Below are 18,623 nucleotides of genomic sequence, written 5' to 3' on the forward strand. Positions count from 1 at the left end.
AACCGCTATTCCAATTGTAATAACGTTGGGACAAATTTGATGGGAAATTCCTTCCGCGAATTTGCAGCGAAACGCGAGAAGTACAGGACGTTTCATCTAACTTTGACCATTCTCGCAACCATCTTTGCTATCAATAATATAAGAAAATTAGTTAAATTAATATTACAATTAATATTAACTCTTTGCACTTCGAGCATTTTTTGATCCGATCAAATCAGCAACTCTAACAAACTTGTACAAAACTTTAAAAAACCAAAAGTTTTGTTTCAAAAAGAAAAAATTATAAACGTTTATGAATTTATTTATTTAAATTACGCATATTGCTGTAGCGACGGCAGTGGAGTACAAAGAATTAAAAAATTACTATTAATTAATTAAATTAATAAATTCAATTAAGGGCGTATTTTGGAAGGTCGTAAAAAATTTTCTTATTCAGGAAAAATATGGCTATTTTAAACTAGAACTGAACCAATATTTTCATTCTAGACAAAATGGCGGTTTTTTTATTAAAAATATTTTAGTTTTTCCTAAAAAAAAATTTTGTTAATATTTTATTACAAAAAATCTAATAAACGTATAATGTTTATTCTAGTTTAGACGGTAGCCACACTTTTTTCCTGAATAAAAAAATTTTGGTTTTTGCATTTTGAATACCTAAAACAGCTAGAATCATTTACACCGTGTCGTCTTTTTTGCGAGCTGATAGTGGTCAGGATAAGCAAACAAAAAAAAGAGCATTTTTGTAACTTAAAAAATAAGAATATACCTATTCTTAAAATAAGGCTATAAGAACCTGCAAAGTTTGACATTATTCGCTTTTTTTGTTTCCCTATAAAAAATTCCTGAAAAATATCTTTTTTACGACCTTTCAAACCAGAATACCTCCTTAATAAGTTAAATTAATAAATTAAAATAAAAAAATTGTAAGAAGTGATTATATAAAAGTATTAAAGATTATTGTTATTATATGTGAAGAAAATTAGCATATCACTAGCCTTATTTATAATTTGTCGGGTACAATGCGACGTTAGTGAAACCCACGACGTTAATATCGTACATTTAAAGAAAGGAAAAGAAAAAATAAATACTCTTTAAATGGAAAGGTCTTCGTAATTTAAATTTCCATTTAATTTTGATAAAAAACATTTCGACAAAAGACAATTTGAGTACTTGCTTCCCTCGGAAACAAAATAATTTCTTTCGTTCTTTTTGTGGCTCAATATGGTTACGCGAGCCATCCTGTACGACTGTGTAAATTTCTTGAACGATGCCAATTGTGCTAGGTATTAGCGATCCACGTTATCGCAAATACCTTATAACGTTAATAACTACGCGCGTTATATAGATCGTTATTCGTTATCAATCTCAAGGTCACAAAAATCGAGATAGCATGAAAAGTTGCGCGCTTCTCGGGTTCTAAGCGTTAGAATGTGACGAATCGTGGTCTCGTTGAACAGATTCTGAAATTTCACGCGCACTGATGAATTGTCGGGCGACCGCAATGCAGTGATAAGATAGCTTAAATTATATGCATACACGGCTTATGAATGACCCCAATGTCTGTATTCAACATTTCGTCGATATTGCATTAGCGTACATTTGCCGAGTCGACGATAATCGTCAATTGCAATGCAATAGCATGGAACAATTAAACTATAACATATATATAACTCTCTCATTTGCGATCGAGAAACTGTCGATAGTTGTTACCGTTCATTAATGATCGCACCTTCGTCACAGAGCAATACCAGCGCCTTTTAATCAAAGGCGACCGGTAATGGCGGTAATTATCTATCCGACTGAATATCAGTTTACATTTATTAACACAGATCAGCGGAACATACAAATTAATTTAATATTCTTATATTTACATTATAAAATACTGTATATGTACACAAATCTCGAGATCTCTGAATTTCAGCGAAAAGCATTTCTAGATGAGCGTTCCTGAACGGCGGGAACACGTCGGCGTCGATACGCGTGTTCATTATCACAATAAAGCTGCTATATCCGAAAATTTCCCATTCAGGACGCGCGATCTACAATTCGCATTCAATGCGCAGCCCGTCGCGTCGTTTGATATAACTCAAAAATTTGATTCCCATCCGCTATGTACATTGTTGTATTACATACTATACGCGTACGTGAGCAACAGTGACGTGTCGCAGCTGTAGCGACGCGATCAATTTATGTAAAATGCACACGAACCGTTCTCAGCATTGTCTCGAGTACACATTTGCCTTTTATCTGTTTCTCATCTAATCGGAACGGTGCATCTGAAAATATTCTCATCTGAAAGTTTCTCTTCTTTCTTTTTCCCTCGAAGGACGCGCATTTCGCAAGGAACACATAAGAGTTTCGAAACGTCACGCATTTCTAAACTCTCACGACACCGGTTTTCTTCCTCTTATTAAATACAAGCGTGGTAAAAATATATATGTAAGTATGAATCGCAATTTAAAAAATCTGTAGTTTCGCGTTAATACTACATGACTGGGAGTAAGAGTCCTTCTCGATTTACTTGAAATCCAAGTCAGATTTCAAGAACGTCACACATATAGGATTTAGAGTAATATAATAAAGAAAATCGTAAGGGTTCTATAATCTGCAGAGTGGGAATAGACCGGCCAATTAGAGCGTTTTAGTTGAATTCTGATTAAGTTCTAATTGACATTTCTATACTTCTCTACTGTCAATATTTAAAATTAATTACAACAACCCTCTTCTCCTCTATTTAAGTAAACTTTAATAGAGTAACGGGTTAGAGAGTAACGTTCCATTTTGTCTTTTCGTCGGTCTAAAACTGCCATTGACGGTCAGATACAGGCGTATGCATAATTTGATTTTGGTAGCTCCGCGGTATCACACAATTCTGAAGGAAAGAACAACGGTAGAGACAGAGAGAGAGAGAGAGAGAGAGAGAGAGAGAGAGAGAGAGAGAGAGAGAGAGAGAGAGAGAGAGAGAGAGAGACAGAGAGAGAGACAGAGAGAGAAAGAGAGAGAGAGACAAAAAGAATCAGGGCAGCGTGTCTCGAAGTATTCACTTGCTCTTCGCTCTCTTCAGCTCTCCGCACTTGCTCTCTTCCGTAGCAGCATTTACGCTTTTCCGTGATCTTATGCTCGATCTTTGTATCATGCTGCTCCTCAGGGTCTCGCCGCGAATAGATGCTCTCATTGAACTTCGGAAGCTGCTGCGTTCGAAGGACCGGAAGACGGCCACTGGCGGCGCCTCCACGTCAGGCTTTTTTCTAAAAAGAAAAAGCACCCTTGAGCAAAGTGATAACAATACGCTTGCAAATTAGCAGCAAATTCAATCAAAATTTTGCATCAAAACTATCTGTACCATCTGATGTGTTCTCGTTAGGCTAGTGTTTTGTTTGAAGAACTTGCTGTTCATAAAATGAGAGTAAATTGGCGCCAAAAACTGCACAAAATTTGCTAGCATAATTTAACAGCAAACAGACGGTAAAAACCGAGCAAAAATATGCACGGCGCAATACAACGGCAAATTGGTCATTCAACCATGCCTATACTTTTAAGTATTACACCTTAAGTATAACATATTTAAAGGTAGGGTATGGTGGGGCAGATTGAGACATGGGGCAGATTAAGACACTTATCGATATCTTGAAAAGGGTGATCGCCAGCGGATCGATACCAGCGCCGATAAATAAGGGCCATTGTTCGCCAAATTTTTCATATTCACACTGACGTTTGTGGCCGGGCATGGCGGCGCGAAAAATCTTTCAATTTTGAGAACCATCAAAAGGTAGGTAAAATTTATGTTTTGAATGTCACGCCTTCTTTAGTATTGGTCATAATTCTTATCATTTCAGTGAAAACTTAAGTTTTATTAAAAAGGCAGGACATTTCTGCATATTTTAGGCCTTCGAGATCCGCACTTGAGTGACAAGTTATAGCGGTATTGAATAAATTTATAAATATTTGTATAGTGGGGTCGGTTGAGACAAATTTTCGTGGGGCAAGTTGAGACACCGTAATTTTTTTCCTGTCATACATTAAGTAATTTAACACTATTTTTTGGTAAAAATTTAAAGTTATTAATGTAATTGTTGCATCCTCTTACAGGAATCATGGTCAGGAACCGAATCAGGAAGACGACGAATGGCACATTCACACCTAGCTGATTCGATGAAGAATGCCATTAAATTAGTTAAAGATGATGGGGGATTTAAACGTCAGCAGTCACTATATAACTTTAATGTTGATGTTAGATTACTTACTGTTTGCTAGTTAATGTTAAAGTCAAGGAAACATTACTTAACAAGGTAACCCACAGAAGTGTCCCCCTCCGATTTTGATGAGCTTCAGTATGTTGTTCTCTAGATGAAAATAAGGGACATGTATTTTTTTATACGTGCTCATACGCGCGTTTAGGGGGTAAAACACCCCTTTGAAAAAAATTGACTTTTCTCTTTCGGGCTGAATATTTCCGAAATTATAAAAAATGGAAAAAAAATTTTAAATAAAAGTTGAATGATCTAAAGAGTACTTTAAAACAATGACAAAAAATTTTTTAATATTTATTTTTTAATAAAAATAAAAAAAGTTAAAATAAAAAAATTTATTTTGTCATTATTCTAAAGTGCTTTTCAAACCATTCAATTTTTGTTCAAAAAAATTTTTTCTACCTTTTACATAGTTTCGGAGGTATTCGACCCAAAAGAGAAAAACTGATTTTCTTCAAAGGGGTCCCTTTCATCCCCTAAACACACGTATGGGCATGTATAAAAAAATACGTGTCCCTTATTTTCATCTAGAGAACAACATACTAAAAGGTCAAAATCAGAGAGGGACACTTTCGTGGGTTTCCTTGTTAGCACATTATAAATTATAAGCAAGTCATTGTCTCGTAAACGTGTCAAATAATGATTACATCACTATCTAGTTTAGGTACATATTAATAGTTTTATAGATACATATTAATGCATGAAGTTATGGCTGTGCTATAAAATAAGAGAAGTAAAAAGAAATATTTCTTTTATGATACTTTATGATTTTTTTATGAATATTTATATTGACTTCTTTGTGTAAATTTTTTTTGTTCTGAATAAAGACAGTCATATGTTCAAAAAATGGTGTTTGAGTCATTATTTAGGTTGTCTCAATGTGCCCCATGGGTGAGGCACATTGAGACAAATGCAGGAGTTTGAAAGATTAATTACACTCGAATGTTTTAACATATTGAAAATTAAAAATTACTTTCATGTACACAAAAGGTCTCTCTATCTATAGATACCCCGATCTTTAATTTACCTTTCTTAGTTCAGGAAATATGAACCTAAACAAAAAATCCGTCTCAACCTGCCCCACCATACCCTACTTATTTTAAAAGGCACGTTGAATAATCGAGTTGTTAGATTATGCTAGCAAATTTTGCGCAGTTTTTGGCTCCAATTTATTCTCATTCTATGAGCAGTAAGTAATTTTTGCTATCGTTTTGTAAACGTCAATTTAATTAACAGATTTTACCGTCATTTTTCTGCCAAAGAAATTTGTTGCAGACGTTTGACAAAATATGCTTTTTTCAGATTTGGCTAACTGGGAATATACGAATACGATATCTCTCAGGAAATAATATGCGCTACTCTTTTCTTAAAAAAAATATATTTGGTAAGAAGGAGAAATTAAGAAAGAAATATATTCAATTTGAAATAAACATTTAAAAAGAATTGGAGAAAAGATATTTTTTTAAGATAAGTTTTTAACGCGATTATTTTATCGAAGGAAAAAAGTACCGAGTATTGTAAAAGTTGTAACGAAATAATGTGAAAGAGAATCATCTTCGACACTTACTTCGAGAGACACGGCATGTCCCATAGCTTTTGATTCTTTCCAAAATCTTCGCCGTCCTGCAAGGTCTGCGGCAGATCCTTATCGAGTGTCTCCGGTAACAGGAGTGTCAAAAGACCGCCCAAAATCCCCATGACGCCGAGAACCAGCAGTGGCAAAATGGGCGAGACAGTGTCCAGGTAAACGACAAAGGGTGCAAGGATGCTGGCTACGTATCCCATTATATGGATCAAGGCAACCCCTTGAGCCCTTACAACTGTCGGCAACACTTCGGCCGCATACTGAAGACCGATGTTATATGAGATGTTGACCCAGAATCTACCGACGATCGCCAGGGTGGCCGAATAAATATCTGAAACGGAAATCAGAAGAAAAACTGTAATTTTCCACAGCTAGTCTGTAATTTTAATCTTTAATTTTAATTATTTTTTTTTAGTAGTCTATCACCGTCCGTTGCCGTTTGCAATGGGATTTTTGAAACGTTCTTTTTATAGAGCACTATGTAATATCCATGCGAGATAAGGGATCAAACCCGCGACTTGCTATAGTCGCGACTTATGGGTCGATTATTTTCGCTCTGAGCTATGTGTCATCCCAATCTTCAATTTTAATCTTTAATTTTAATCTTTAATTTTAATCTTTAATTTTAATCTTTCTTAATTTTAAAATTTCCAAAATTTTTTATGATTTTGTTCTATTTTATGAATTTTTTGGAACGCTATTATTTCGGACGTTTTAATAATCTATATTAGGTAAAAAGAGAGATAACTCACTGTTTGAAATCGCGCTTGCCCAAATGCTGAAAATTCCGGAAATTACCATGGTACCGCAGGCCAACCATCGTCTACCCCATCGATCGAGAACGAGGGTGAGGAACGTGTCGGCGGGTAGTTCGGTAAACGCCGCTATGGTAAACGTTACAAAAACGTCGAGCCCGAGATTATTCACGTTTCTTACGTGGCCATCGAATACCAGCGATATCACCATCCTACATTGCGGGACATAATCGGTACATGTAGATAAAGAACAACCTTACCTTCTTATTCTTCATAGTCATCGAATAATGATTATCTTTTATTCAATGTTACATACATTTTCTCTTATAAGCTATAATACTGAAATGTCTGTTGAACGCTATTTATTAAAGCATTTCCAACTTAGCAGCCTCAGAATCTATTGAAATTGAAGAAGCATTGTTTATTATGTGGATAACTCACCAGATAATAATGAGGAGAATCGTAACATTTCGCAAACGTGGACTCTTAAATAGATCCACCACGGAGTAAGTCTTGTCCGCCTCTTGCTCTTTGCATACTCTGGCGCAGGTTTCCTGTTACATCAACAAAAGCAGTCATTTACAACGTGAATTTTTCTCGATGAGTTTGACGTAATTTTTTTCTCCTCACAAAAAAGAGCCCAGACAACATGCATATCCAAAATATCGTAAAGATATCTTTTAGACATGCGTGCTGTCTGGGAGCAACGATCCTTACGCGGAACTGTTGATAGACGTTTTCGGGTACTTTCGTGCCGTTCATGCGTTCGAATTTACCCAAGATCCCAATGGCTTTCTCCACTTGGCCTTGACTGACAAGCCACCTCGCGCTTTCTGGTACCAACCAGGGTGCCGCCACCGCCAGAGCCAGAGGGACGGATATCGTAATGCAAGTCAGCCTCCAGTTGGCTAGGAAGTACGCGATCCAAGGTAAGATGCAGGCGGCGAACGTGAAGAAGAGTGCTATCGACATGTTCGCCACGAAAGTGCGCCATTTCGGTCCCACGTATTCCAGTACTGAAGAAGAAAAGATCAGATATTTAGAAGAATTTATCTAGAACGCCGCGTTCGACCTGCGAAGCGCTAACTCTGATCTCGAAATCGAAGATGTACCGCACAAATTATTAAAAAAAAACATGTGACGCACATCATGCTAGTAAAATCTGCATTTAAATCACTATATATATTAATGATGTCTTTTACTTTCTAAATAAAAGTCATCTTGAACGCTTTCTCGCGGACAGTCGGACAGTTGCTTCTCTAATCTCGGGATAGATTTATGATTAAATTATTATTATGCTGCGAATGATATCCTTCGCCCTGATCTTGCGCGAGCCGTCCAGGATGAAACCCAGAGAATGCATCGAGAAACCTGCCTATCTCTCGCTTCTTGTAATTTAGATAATACTTGGTTGTTAGCGCAAGGAAGCTTAATAGTTAACGCAAACTTCTCGTTATACTCGTAGCCGACAAACGTGACCTCCTATCATCCTCGTCATGTAACAGCTTGAACATTAAACCACGAAATGTGTTTCCTGTTTGCTAAGAGGATAACGCATTATTGTTGACTTACATTATCTTAATTAGATCGACGAACGGTCATTTTTTCAAATGCACTACCTTCACGCTACCATCCATCTGTGAAGCGTAAAATTATCAGTGAACTGATCTATGCGTGTTTAGCGACAGTCGCAAGGCTACGAGATTCAATATAAACCGATTTGCAGATTTCAAAATGTATCGATTGCACATTCCTTGAATAATTAAAAAAAAACGCTTTGAGTAATAGTAGTGACTACTTTTGTAGTCAAAGAAAAGACGTATATATTAATATTCAAGACTTCTGAAAGCTCGAATCTCCTCTCTTATTACGAACAAGCTGATTTACGGAAGCTGAATTACAAATGTTCGTGCCGTCAAATTAATCATTAACAAGTTTATTTTTTATAAACAAAATTGTTCGCGTAACTATATCGTGAAACCTGTGTCGACTTGCACACTTTTCGCGACGACAGCTTGCGGTGTAAAACGCGTAAGGAATTCGGCGGAAACACGAATCGAGCGATTTCACGATCTCCTTCGTCCTTCAAAAAGGCAAATTGATATCAAACTTCCCGTAACGAATACATTTCTCGAGAAACAATGAGACACGATCGACTTAATGCTTCTTTTACGAGCGGATAACGGCACGTGCCTCTGACGTTGGTTACGCTTCCACCGACCGACGAGATCGGCGAAACGGAACTGACAAAACGCGCGAGTGCAATAACCGTGACTTACGTGAGTCAAACCGGGCGAGCTTGACCTGGTAGCTGAATCCGGCGATCGTAATCGGTCATGACTCAACAGGCGCTCAGAGATCGATTCGGGCAGACCGACAATCACTCGGGCCGGATTGCCAGGTCTATCGCCAAGGCCAGGCGGCGATAATCGGGCGCGAGATAATTGCGCAAGAAAGGACAAGAAAGGCAAAGAGAATCGCTCTCCCTTTTTACAGCGAGATCGATTTAGAATGTATAAACGTATGTAATTGTCTGCAAATCAGTCATATCCCAGAACTCTTATGAAAACATTTAATCATGTCACGATTTAATCAGCTTAATTACAATTGCGCTGAAATAACGACGATTGCAGCGCGATAGCTGATGGGGTTAAGGTTGGACGTAACGCTTTAGTGAATACAAGGAGATGCATTTCTAGCGCACGGCATTGTTTCACGTTCGAATTGGGATAACCACGTACCCCAGGTAGAACAGCAAGTCACAATAAAGTCAAAATGATGTCAAAATGACTGCAAAATGACGATTTTTGGTCATTTTACAATCATTTTACCATCATTTTGACGTCATTTTGATTTTATTGTGACTTTCTGTTCTCCCTGGGACGTGGGAAGAACGCCTATACGAGAAAGAACGCGCGAGCGGAATTTCTCATTAATCGCTAATTAATAATAAGCGCGGTGGAAAGGAAAACTGATCACGATCGATTCCGGTCTGGAATCCCACCGATCTTGTTTGACGGCAACGTGCCAGTACGTCGCTAAAAATCTACATACTTAGGTGTAGGTTTCAACAGGCGACCAAGAGTTCGAGACTCGATGCGACGATTATAATTGTGTCTTGGCATGCAGTAATTAAGCGAATGATATATTGCGAATAAAAGGTAACTTATTGATTCTTAATTATAGTATACATAGGCAATTAGATAGAAATAGTCTACATAGTTAAGTAGGTAATATAGTCGTAAAAGTTAATCGCGGAATTTAGCAAATCAGGTCTTCAGATCGGCTCGGAAATATTAATTGGCTCGTTTCTTTGACAAGGTCATTACCATTTCTATTATTCGCAAATATGATTCACCGTCTTAATGATTAACGAAAAGTCATGACTATTACCCAGTAAGCAAGAAACATCAAGAAACATTTTAACTACATTACAGCAACATTTTAACATTAATGCAATGTAGTTGAAATGTTTCTTGACGTTTCTTGCTTACTGGGTAGCCTTTAATCGTGCGTCAAGCGTGTCCTGTTGCGACGAGCGCGGTTTCTGCGATTTCTTCCGCCTCCGGCTGGGGTCACAAATTACATGGAAGGATTGATGACGCTTATCGTCAACAAGCAAGCAATTATCGCGTCGGAAAAAAATAAAAATCTCCATGGTTAACGTGCGATAGATTAAATTGAAAAAGCACCGCTTGGCTTTATAAAAATGTCTAAATTCTGCGACGTTTTCTTCGTTTCTAGAAGAGTTGAGTGTACGAAGATCTCGCGACACATACGTACCCAGTATGTACATCATGGTGAAACAATTGTCGAAGGCAAAGCCGACGAAGAACCGGCACAGCGCGAACTCCCAGAAACTTCCGGCCAAAACGGTCGCGACGCCCGCTAGAAAGCCGGTGACATTTGCGCCGACCAGCGCCGGTATTCTGCCGTATCTGTCGGCGATCCATCCGAAGATCAGGCCGCCGAAGATCGCGCCGACGAAGAAGACGCTCTGAGCGGCCGTCGGCAGCGCGCTGTGTTCGCACACCCATCCCAACTGCAATGAATAATTCGATCTATGATCGAATAATTTACTTCCCGGCGTCGACGCTCGAAAATGAATTCTGTTATTCGGAGATATAAGACAGGCGTCGGCAAATTATAGGCCCCTGCCTGTTTTTGTACAATATTATTATTATTTATTAATATTATAATGTTACAATTATTAGGATTATATGTATTATTATTGTTGTTGTTGTATCATAATATAATTATTTATTGACGAGTGTTGCCTTTTTTGTCGATGTCAGTTATCTCAACATATTCCGTTCGTCAGTGACGCATATTAATGTATATGAGTTATGCGAGCAATAAATCCAAGAGAGAGAGAGAGAGAGAGAGAGAGAGAGAGAGAGAGAGAGAGAGAGAGAGAGAGAGAGAGAGAGAGAGAGAGAGAGAGAGAGAGAGAGAGAGCGCATGCCTACAAAATTAACACCACACCCTCATTTCAATGCCTAAGAAATATTGCTGCGCAAATGACTCTTTCTGTTCAAACAAGCACCATACATTTTAATTATATAAATATCGTCATATTTAAATACCACTGATGATGATCTCAAAGAAGGTTGAAATGTCTAGTTTCTTTTACATTTTAATATTTTATATTTTATCAATAGAAAAATTTGTTTTTTTTCTGTTATGTATACATATGTACATACATATAAATATTTTATATTTTATCAATAGAAAAATTTGTTTTTTTTTCTGTTATGTATACATATATACATATAAAGAAAGTACTTAGTAATATTCTTGATTTTGCCTCTTGACCGGCAAAGCCTAAACCATACATCTCCTTAGTTCATTTCCGCGCTTGGAAGCAGGCGTCCAACGTGCAAAGATCTACGCAAGAGGAACCGGGTACGTCCTCTGGAAGATAAAGGCCGATTGCTTTCAAACCTGCACCGGCAGTGCGATCTTATTTCTAGGCAATCCGTCCAACAAGCGCGAGGAATTGCTTAATTCCGCGGCGCAATCGCGCGTGTAAATTGTATCTCTTTATATACTCTCGATCCGTCCTTGCCGCGCGAATACACGTGCCGCGAGTTCGCGTGACAGCGCGACGCAAACATCTGTTGCACGTCGGCGATATGCGTGCCAAGTATACGACTGTCTTTTGGCTGTCGAACGGCTGATGAATGCTCGTTACATCGTATATTTAACTCCATTACCCGTTCGCTACCAGTGCTACCACGTTGCTACGCGCTCGAGCCACCTTGAAATATCTAATTCGCGCAACAAGCGAACAAGCGTTTTTGACGCTTAACGAAAGGATCGTCGCTCCCTGAGGAGAGAGTGTCGTTCTTCCGTCATGATTCTTATCAATCCTCATCCTCCGCTGCTTTCTCCTTTTCCTCTTACCTCGGTCGCCACGGTCTCGTAGGGGATGTCGGTAAAATTGAACTCCCAACCGTGCGAGCAACCCTTCGTCGTCCAGTTCGGATCCGCCTCTCTGATCCCGTTCAATAGGAGTTCCGTGTAATTCACATCGTACATGGTGCATTTGGAATAGCCATCCTCGCCGACCGGTATCGCCAGGGCGATTCTGAAAAATCGAATGACAAAATAAAAATACCATTCGGAGGCAGAAATCAACGCAGATGTGGAAAGTTCTGGTAAAAGACGGTCGATATAATAAGAAAATGTCCAGTAAATGTCAAGCATTGACCCAACAAAATGTCAGGAGGGACTATCCTGACGGGAAATCGAAAACGATTATAAGCCGGCAATAATTATCGCGTATAAAGGTCCCCAATTATCGAGTGCGTGCATACCTTCGGTTAATAAAACGCATGCAATCTGACCTTTAGGCGAGATTTGCACGAACGAACGGACGCATTCGACATCGATTGCAATGCACGTACAACATTTTTCATCCTTGATAAATATCCTTGCGCGAGCATCTCTCTAGCATTCTGCACGAGTTAGTAACTGGCCGCGCGAAAATATTAAAGTTACGACATTGGATCGTAAATCTGCAAATATACGCGCAAAGAGGCACATATTATTGAGAAAAAAAATTACACAGTTAAAGTCATTGCGTATCAACATATTCTGTTTGAAAACACTTATAATAGTTTTTTATTTCAGGTTAAATGTCGTAAGATAATCTTTTTTACATACAAAAGCTTCTATAAGATCAACAAATATCAATTTTTGTGCCATTTAGAATTTATTTTATTAAAAATACAGAAGCTCGTTGAATGTAAATACAAATTTGAGAATTAAGAGGCCAAACTCGCGCAATTAAAGGATGTTATAATTTATATTTATAATTATAAAAAAATATTCGATAATTTATTATCCAAAGATCAATAACACATGTGATATTGATATACAGAGAGGTTTTACCTATCGGTTCTTCAAGAAATATTTGAAGACGAATTTTATTTACTTGCAATGCATATGGTATGTATTAATTAAACATATATCGAAATATGCATCGCAGAGGCATCCTGTTTAAGGACCGTCTTTCTGGTCGCTCACGTGCAATCAGTGTGGTTTTAGCGCGGCGTTATGTCGAAAGGCTTACACAAGTAGTTTTCACGTTCACGCTCTCATTGCTCATACGAAGGTTTCGTGCAAATTTATCATTCATTATCCACGAATACTCGTGCTGGCCTCCGGGCAGCCGGGAGCGTTGTGCAAATATATATATTTGCCTTATTGATTTTCTAATTGCCACTAACAGTTGCAAAAACGTTAGCACGAGCACAACGAAATTCTGCGTGCAATTTGCCCAAGATTGTCACAAATATAATAACGACGGAAAAATTTCAAGTGAGGTAAGAGTGCACTTGACGATAACTCGTAATAAATTTATTCTCGTTAAAGCGCTAAGCTAAGTATTAGCCGCGATTTATGGCTTATATGTGTGAAAGAAAGATAATATAGCTTATAATTGCGAATTATATCTCCCTCGCTAATCTTCTCCGCTCGAAGTACACGTCGCAGACACGCTAAAAAATTTTTTCCGCTCCATTTAATACAAACGTCATTCTACCATTACAATCGGTCTATTAATTATGCGGATCGATGGATAAAGTGGCATGATCGCTGCTCCATTTGAAAACGGTTGAAAGTGCTGTAATAATAATAATAAGTAACGCGGGTCACGTCCGATGTCTGTGTACATACTTCTTATGGATTTCTGCAGAAAAAAAATAACTGGCATCAACCGGTCATTTATCTCGTCATTAAGCTGACGTCAGAGAGATAGAAGGAGGCTATTAAACCAACACGCAGGTATTACTAATCGCACGATCCTTATCGTGCCGAATCGTGCAATCGAATTGTGACTGCGAAGGTCTCGACGTCGCGCGTTGTTTCCATACTTTCCCTGACTGACACGTACTTCTACAAACACCGATACGTTTCACGCCGTAGTTTCCATCCGTTCTTTTGCGATCATCGGAGATGAAAAATCGCCGACGCTCGCTGTCAGCGAATGTGGAAAAACACATGCATCAGTGACAATAGCCGAGAATAGCGTTACACGTTGTACATACGCCGCGTTTATTTCATCTTTTGTTTCTCTTTTTTACTTTTTTTTATTTAAAAAATTCACGAGATATGCGTGTTTACTTAAAGTGCAGCATAACAGGTCATTAGGAGCGCTTTTACGAGTTATTAGCGCGTCTCACATTATGTCGTTATAGCCCAGATTTGCATACACTGCAGCGGCTAAACAAGCCGTGAATATATCGCGCAAAACTCTTTAGACGATCTTCGTGACAGAATTTAAGATGGAATTCGACTTACAGTTTTATCTGTCGCGTAATACGTAAAACATTTGAAAAGACAAAAATACAATCACATATGAAATATATCTTGAAATACATATATAAATATGGAGAATTAAATATAATATAATATATAATATAATATAGAGTATATTATAAATGTAATATAAATTATAAATATACTTTGCTTGAAATTTGACGGAAATTACAGACCGCGTCTAAAGTGGGTTTAAGTGAAACTATTGCGTTCCATTCGTGTTTTTCTGTTTATCTCGGAATCATTATAGACACTTCTACACATAGCGTTTAGAAAGATTTTTTTCTTTATAATTGAAAAATTGATTCTAAATAATTGGGAAATGGCTAAAGAATACTTTCAAACAAGGCAAATGTATAGTCGATTATGTAATAAATAATTTACGTCTAGCATCGTGTTCGATAATTCATAAAACGCGCTGACCAAGCTTTCGCAGTAAGAAAATATATAGTAAATCGCAAGCCGTGAATCACCAGTTCTACGTATTCCGGGTAATTCGAATGTTCATGGTATATTTGTTCGCGTGAACAATTAACCGCGCGGGAAAACGGTCTCCGCGGAATACCGGTAGTCGTAACGCAGAATAAAATCCGCACGAATTACCGTAAAAGTGGTTACAGATATGGTATATCGAAATGCGAGAATAAACTGCGACCGACCGGTCCTCGAGTTTTTTAAAAAGAAAAATAACAGGAAAAGGAAGAGAGAAGTGTTTATGAAAATGCAGTTGCATAAGCATAATGAAGAGACAAAGCAGTATTTAAAAGTTCTAAAACCAGTTATCGCGAACGCTCTTCGCGTTTCTGATGAACTGATGAAAAGTTTCGTCTCCTATTGAGTTAACGTACATGCGCGGTCACTGTAAGGGGACTATCTGTATCGTTATGCATTTACAACAAGCTCTATTATTCTTTAGCGAAGTTAGAATGTGAACATATTGTTATATCGAAAAAAAAAAAAAACATTTGTCCTGTATTCTAATCAAGAACTTTGTCGCCTGGTAGACAAGAAACGTTATCGAAATCTCTTGTTTTAATACCTTATCAAATTAATATCTCACACTAATCTATTTTTAATCGACAAGTAGATGATTATCACGATGTACTTTACGTTTTGTGTTAAGCAAATAAGTAGCGATAAGAGAGGAAATATAAGACTGTGAATTATCATTCGGTAATCATGTTGATACTGCTAAGTGCTACATCCATTCCGTGGTTTATTTACGAATTATATTCGCGTAAAAATGTGAATAAGCGGATATCGTAGATAAGTAATTTATAACATGCTCAAATAATCACGTGCCAAATAGTAAGGCGTGAAAGAAATATCCAAATAGGGGAGACCGGGGCTAAAACGTCTACGGGGTAAATCCGTCTAATCAAATATATCGGAACCTGTATATTGTGCGAACTCGCTATTAACATTGTAAACGCTGCTTATGGTACCCATGTGACCAACGGAGTTTCGGCAGGTTACCTGCCGTGTTATGATTTTTACGAGAGCAAACGTGTTTTCGTGGTGAAAAGTGAAATTTTCTGCGCGTGGAAATTTTGTAATATCTGCAATAATATTTGCTCTCCAAATCTCGAGGTACGTGATTATAATGCATGCTGATTGTAAAGAGTAATGCATGCTGAACACGAATCCAGTGTAGATGTCTAATATTTCATGGGCGATCAAACCTGAAACTGATTTACCCCGGGGGGTAGACGGTTTAACCCCGGCATTTTTGAGATTTCAATTTTTCCACCGTTGTCGTTTTTGCTCTATACCGGTTAAACAAAGCGACGTAGACAAAAATTTCCTATATAAATTTTGTAGCTAAAGGTTCACTCTTTACAGCGGTATACCACATTTAACTACAATTATTTATTTTGTTGTTAAAAATCGGCACCGAAAAAAAACAGACGGTTTAGCCCCGGTCTCCCCTACATATCAAAATGGTTCATGTTTAAATATTTTACAGTTGCTCTAATCTGTTATGAATCGACAAGAGGCGATTACCACGATGAACTTGAATGATTTCATGCTTTATGTTAAGCAATGCAAGTAGTGATAAGAGAGGAGATGTGATAAGAGTATGAATTATCATTCAATGATCACGTTGATACTGCTAAGTGCTGTATTCATTTTGCGCTTTATTTACGAACCATATTCGCGCAAAATTGTGAATTTTAAGCGGTAGATAAGTAATTTATAACACGCTCAAATAATCATATGTGCCAAAGCGTGAAAGAAATATTCAAATATCAAAATAGTTCATGCGCAAAAATTATGCTATCTTAAGTAATAATATTCTCTCATAAAAAAACATGTAATTACTTCAAATATTTAATACGATAATATCGTATAAATGAGTTGTCATACTATTCATTCAACGATAAAATCTGTTTTGGAGTAGATTCTTACTCTGGTGTCAAAAATAAGAAAGTGAGGAAGATTTGTTCGACAAAACTATAATAATAATATACTCGCGCGTAAATATACAGGTAGTGTTTCTCGCTGCGCGTGTAAGTACTTGGCGCGAGACACTACCGTGTCTCTTGATCTGTACGTTATTTAATTCGGCGAGAAACGCTAATATCACTATAATTTTCCTGTTGCTTTCTATTGTTTCTCTCGAAATAATCAGTACACTTTTCTCTTCCATCGCTAAAGCTTAAAAACGCGACGATGACTTCAATTTCCATTCTATACCTTTCTTCGACCGGGAGGTTCTCCAATTCCGGCACGCGACACCAGTGCTCCTCCGGCACGAGGGTGATGAATATCTGCGAGAAGTACACCCAGGCGACGAAGAAGGCGAACGGTATCATTAGCACGAACAGGATCCTCTGATAGGTGCCGAACTCGCCTAAGTGCGGCAGCAAGTCGTCGAAGTCTATGTCCTTAGGCTGCTCCTGGTCATCTTGATCGTCGCCGCTCTTGCGGCCCTTGACGGACGAAAGCCCGTCGGATGAGGCCGAGGCTGACAGGCCCCCGTCGGGGCTCGCATCCTGCGGGGACAAGTTTCCGGAAATCCCGGCGGACACTGGAAACTTCTCCTGCGGCGGCATATCACTGTCGACCGAGACCTCCGATGTTCCCCGGGAGAAGATGGGAGGTAACAGTTTCTTCGTGCTGCGTGCGCGTTTCGGATCCAGCCTTCAGGATGCTGCGCCACGCGCGCACAATTAAAACGGCCGATTTGCGCGACGCAGCGCAACGAAATAAACAGATGCACTTTATTTATTACGAAACTCCTCCCCAGCTTCCGCTCGGCGACGGCGAACAGACTCCGTCCTACGTCACGGAGAACATATCGGAGATTTCCTAATCTTCGCTTGTCGCGACGGTACGAATTGTTATCGCCGGCCACTATCTCTTCGAGCACCACTTCGATCGCGATAACCGAACCGGCGAAACTAATCGGCTCGTTAGATGATCATTTGATTAAACTGTGACTGTGTACATTGTGGGAATGTATCGCGCGAGGCCTCGGAAGAATCGAGACTAATCCGAGGACATGTATAATAATAGGCGAAAAAAAAGGAAGCTAGCAAATCCTGAGACGAGAGACAACGACTGGAACGATCTGTTGCGTTCGTAGCTGGCTATATAGGCATCGACCGTGGGGTATACCCCCTCTCTCTTTCTCACTCTTTCTCTCTCTCTCTCTCTCTCTCTCTCTCTCTCTCTCTCTCTCTCTCTCTCTCTCTCTCTCTCTCTCTCTCTCTCTCTGCTGCTACTGCGGCTCTGTTACTGAACACAATTCAATGTTCTCCAAGTGTGGCATTGAACGCGCCACGGATCACATCGATCGCCCTCGTCCGTTACTGCTGCTGTTGCTGCTGCTGATGCCGATGCTCGAACCACCGGCGTTGGCCTCTTCTCTTTTCCAGCATCGCGCACGTTCCATATAGCATGGACAAGCGGTGGGTATTTTTGGATATTGATTGAATATCCCTGGTTAACGCGCAATGTCCACTTAGAAATATAGTTTTAAAACACTACGTGCCAGAGACACTACAAATGAATTGTACGGGGTGTTGCGATAATCTTTCTTTTTATTATTACGATTGTTTGTTAAACTCTAGGGTTTAGTTCTATTTCGAATAACTGAGAAAAATAATACGTAACATAAAACGATACAGATAAAGCATAAAGAGATGCTCTGAAAAACTAATGGTAATTACCCAGATAGCCAAATCTGTCGAAGACAGATTAAAT

General features: G+C 38.6%; 1 protein-coding gene across 1 annotated transcript; it reads right to left on the minus strand.

Moving 5' to 3' along the window:
• Positions 1–1,800: 1,800 nt before the first annotated feature.
• Positions 1,801–18,055, minus strand: LOC139772957 (organic cation transporter protein-like). Its single transcript, XM_071707038.1, has 8 exons — positions 17,112–18,055; positions 11,997–12,180; positions 10,374–10,632; positions 7,308–7,606; positions 7,032–7,144; positions 6,588–6,802; positions 5,818–6,166; positions 1,801–3,248 (listed from the first exon to the last, which is right to left on the minus strand). The coding sequence occupies exons 1-8, from the start codon at positions 17,468–17,470 to the stop codon at positions 3,041–3,043; spliced, it is 1,986 nt and encodes a 661-aa protein (XP_071563139.1). The 5' UTR covers positions 17,471–18,055; the 3' UTR covers positions 1,801–3,040.
• Positions 18,056–18,623: the final 568 nt, after the last annotated feature.

This window comes from Temnothorax nylanderi, unplaced genomic scaffold, assembly GCF_030848795.1.
Source record: "Temnothorax nylanderi isolate EJ_2023f unplaced genomic scaffold, tnyl_v1.0 TNYL_tig0055_pilon, whole genome shotgun sequence".
NCBI classification, from domain to species: domain Eukaryota; kingdom Metazoa; phylum Arthropoda; class Insecta; order Hymenoptera; family Formicidae; genus Temnothorax; species Temnothorax nylanderi.

Excerpts from the sequence above, each read along its gene's own strand:
- LOC139772957 (XM_071707038.1), bottom strand. The coding sequence starts at position 17,470 with ATGCCGCCGCAGGAGAAGTTTCCAGTGTCCGCCGGGATTTCCGGAAAC. Across the intron at positions 12,181-17,111 it reads AACCTCCCGGTCGAAGAAAG|AATCGCCCTGGCGATACCGG; the intron begins GTATAGAATGGA and ends TCGATTTTTCAG. Across the intron at positions 10,633-11,996 it reads ACGAGACCGTGGCGACCGAG|TTGGGATGGGTGTGCGAACA; the intron begins GTAAGAGGAAAA and ends TATTCATTGCAG.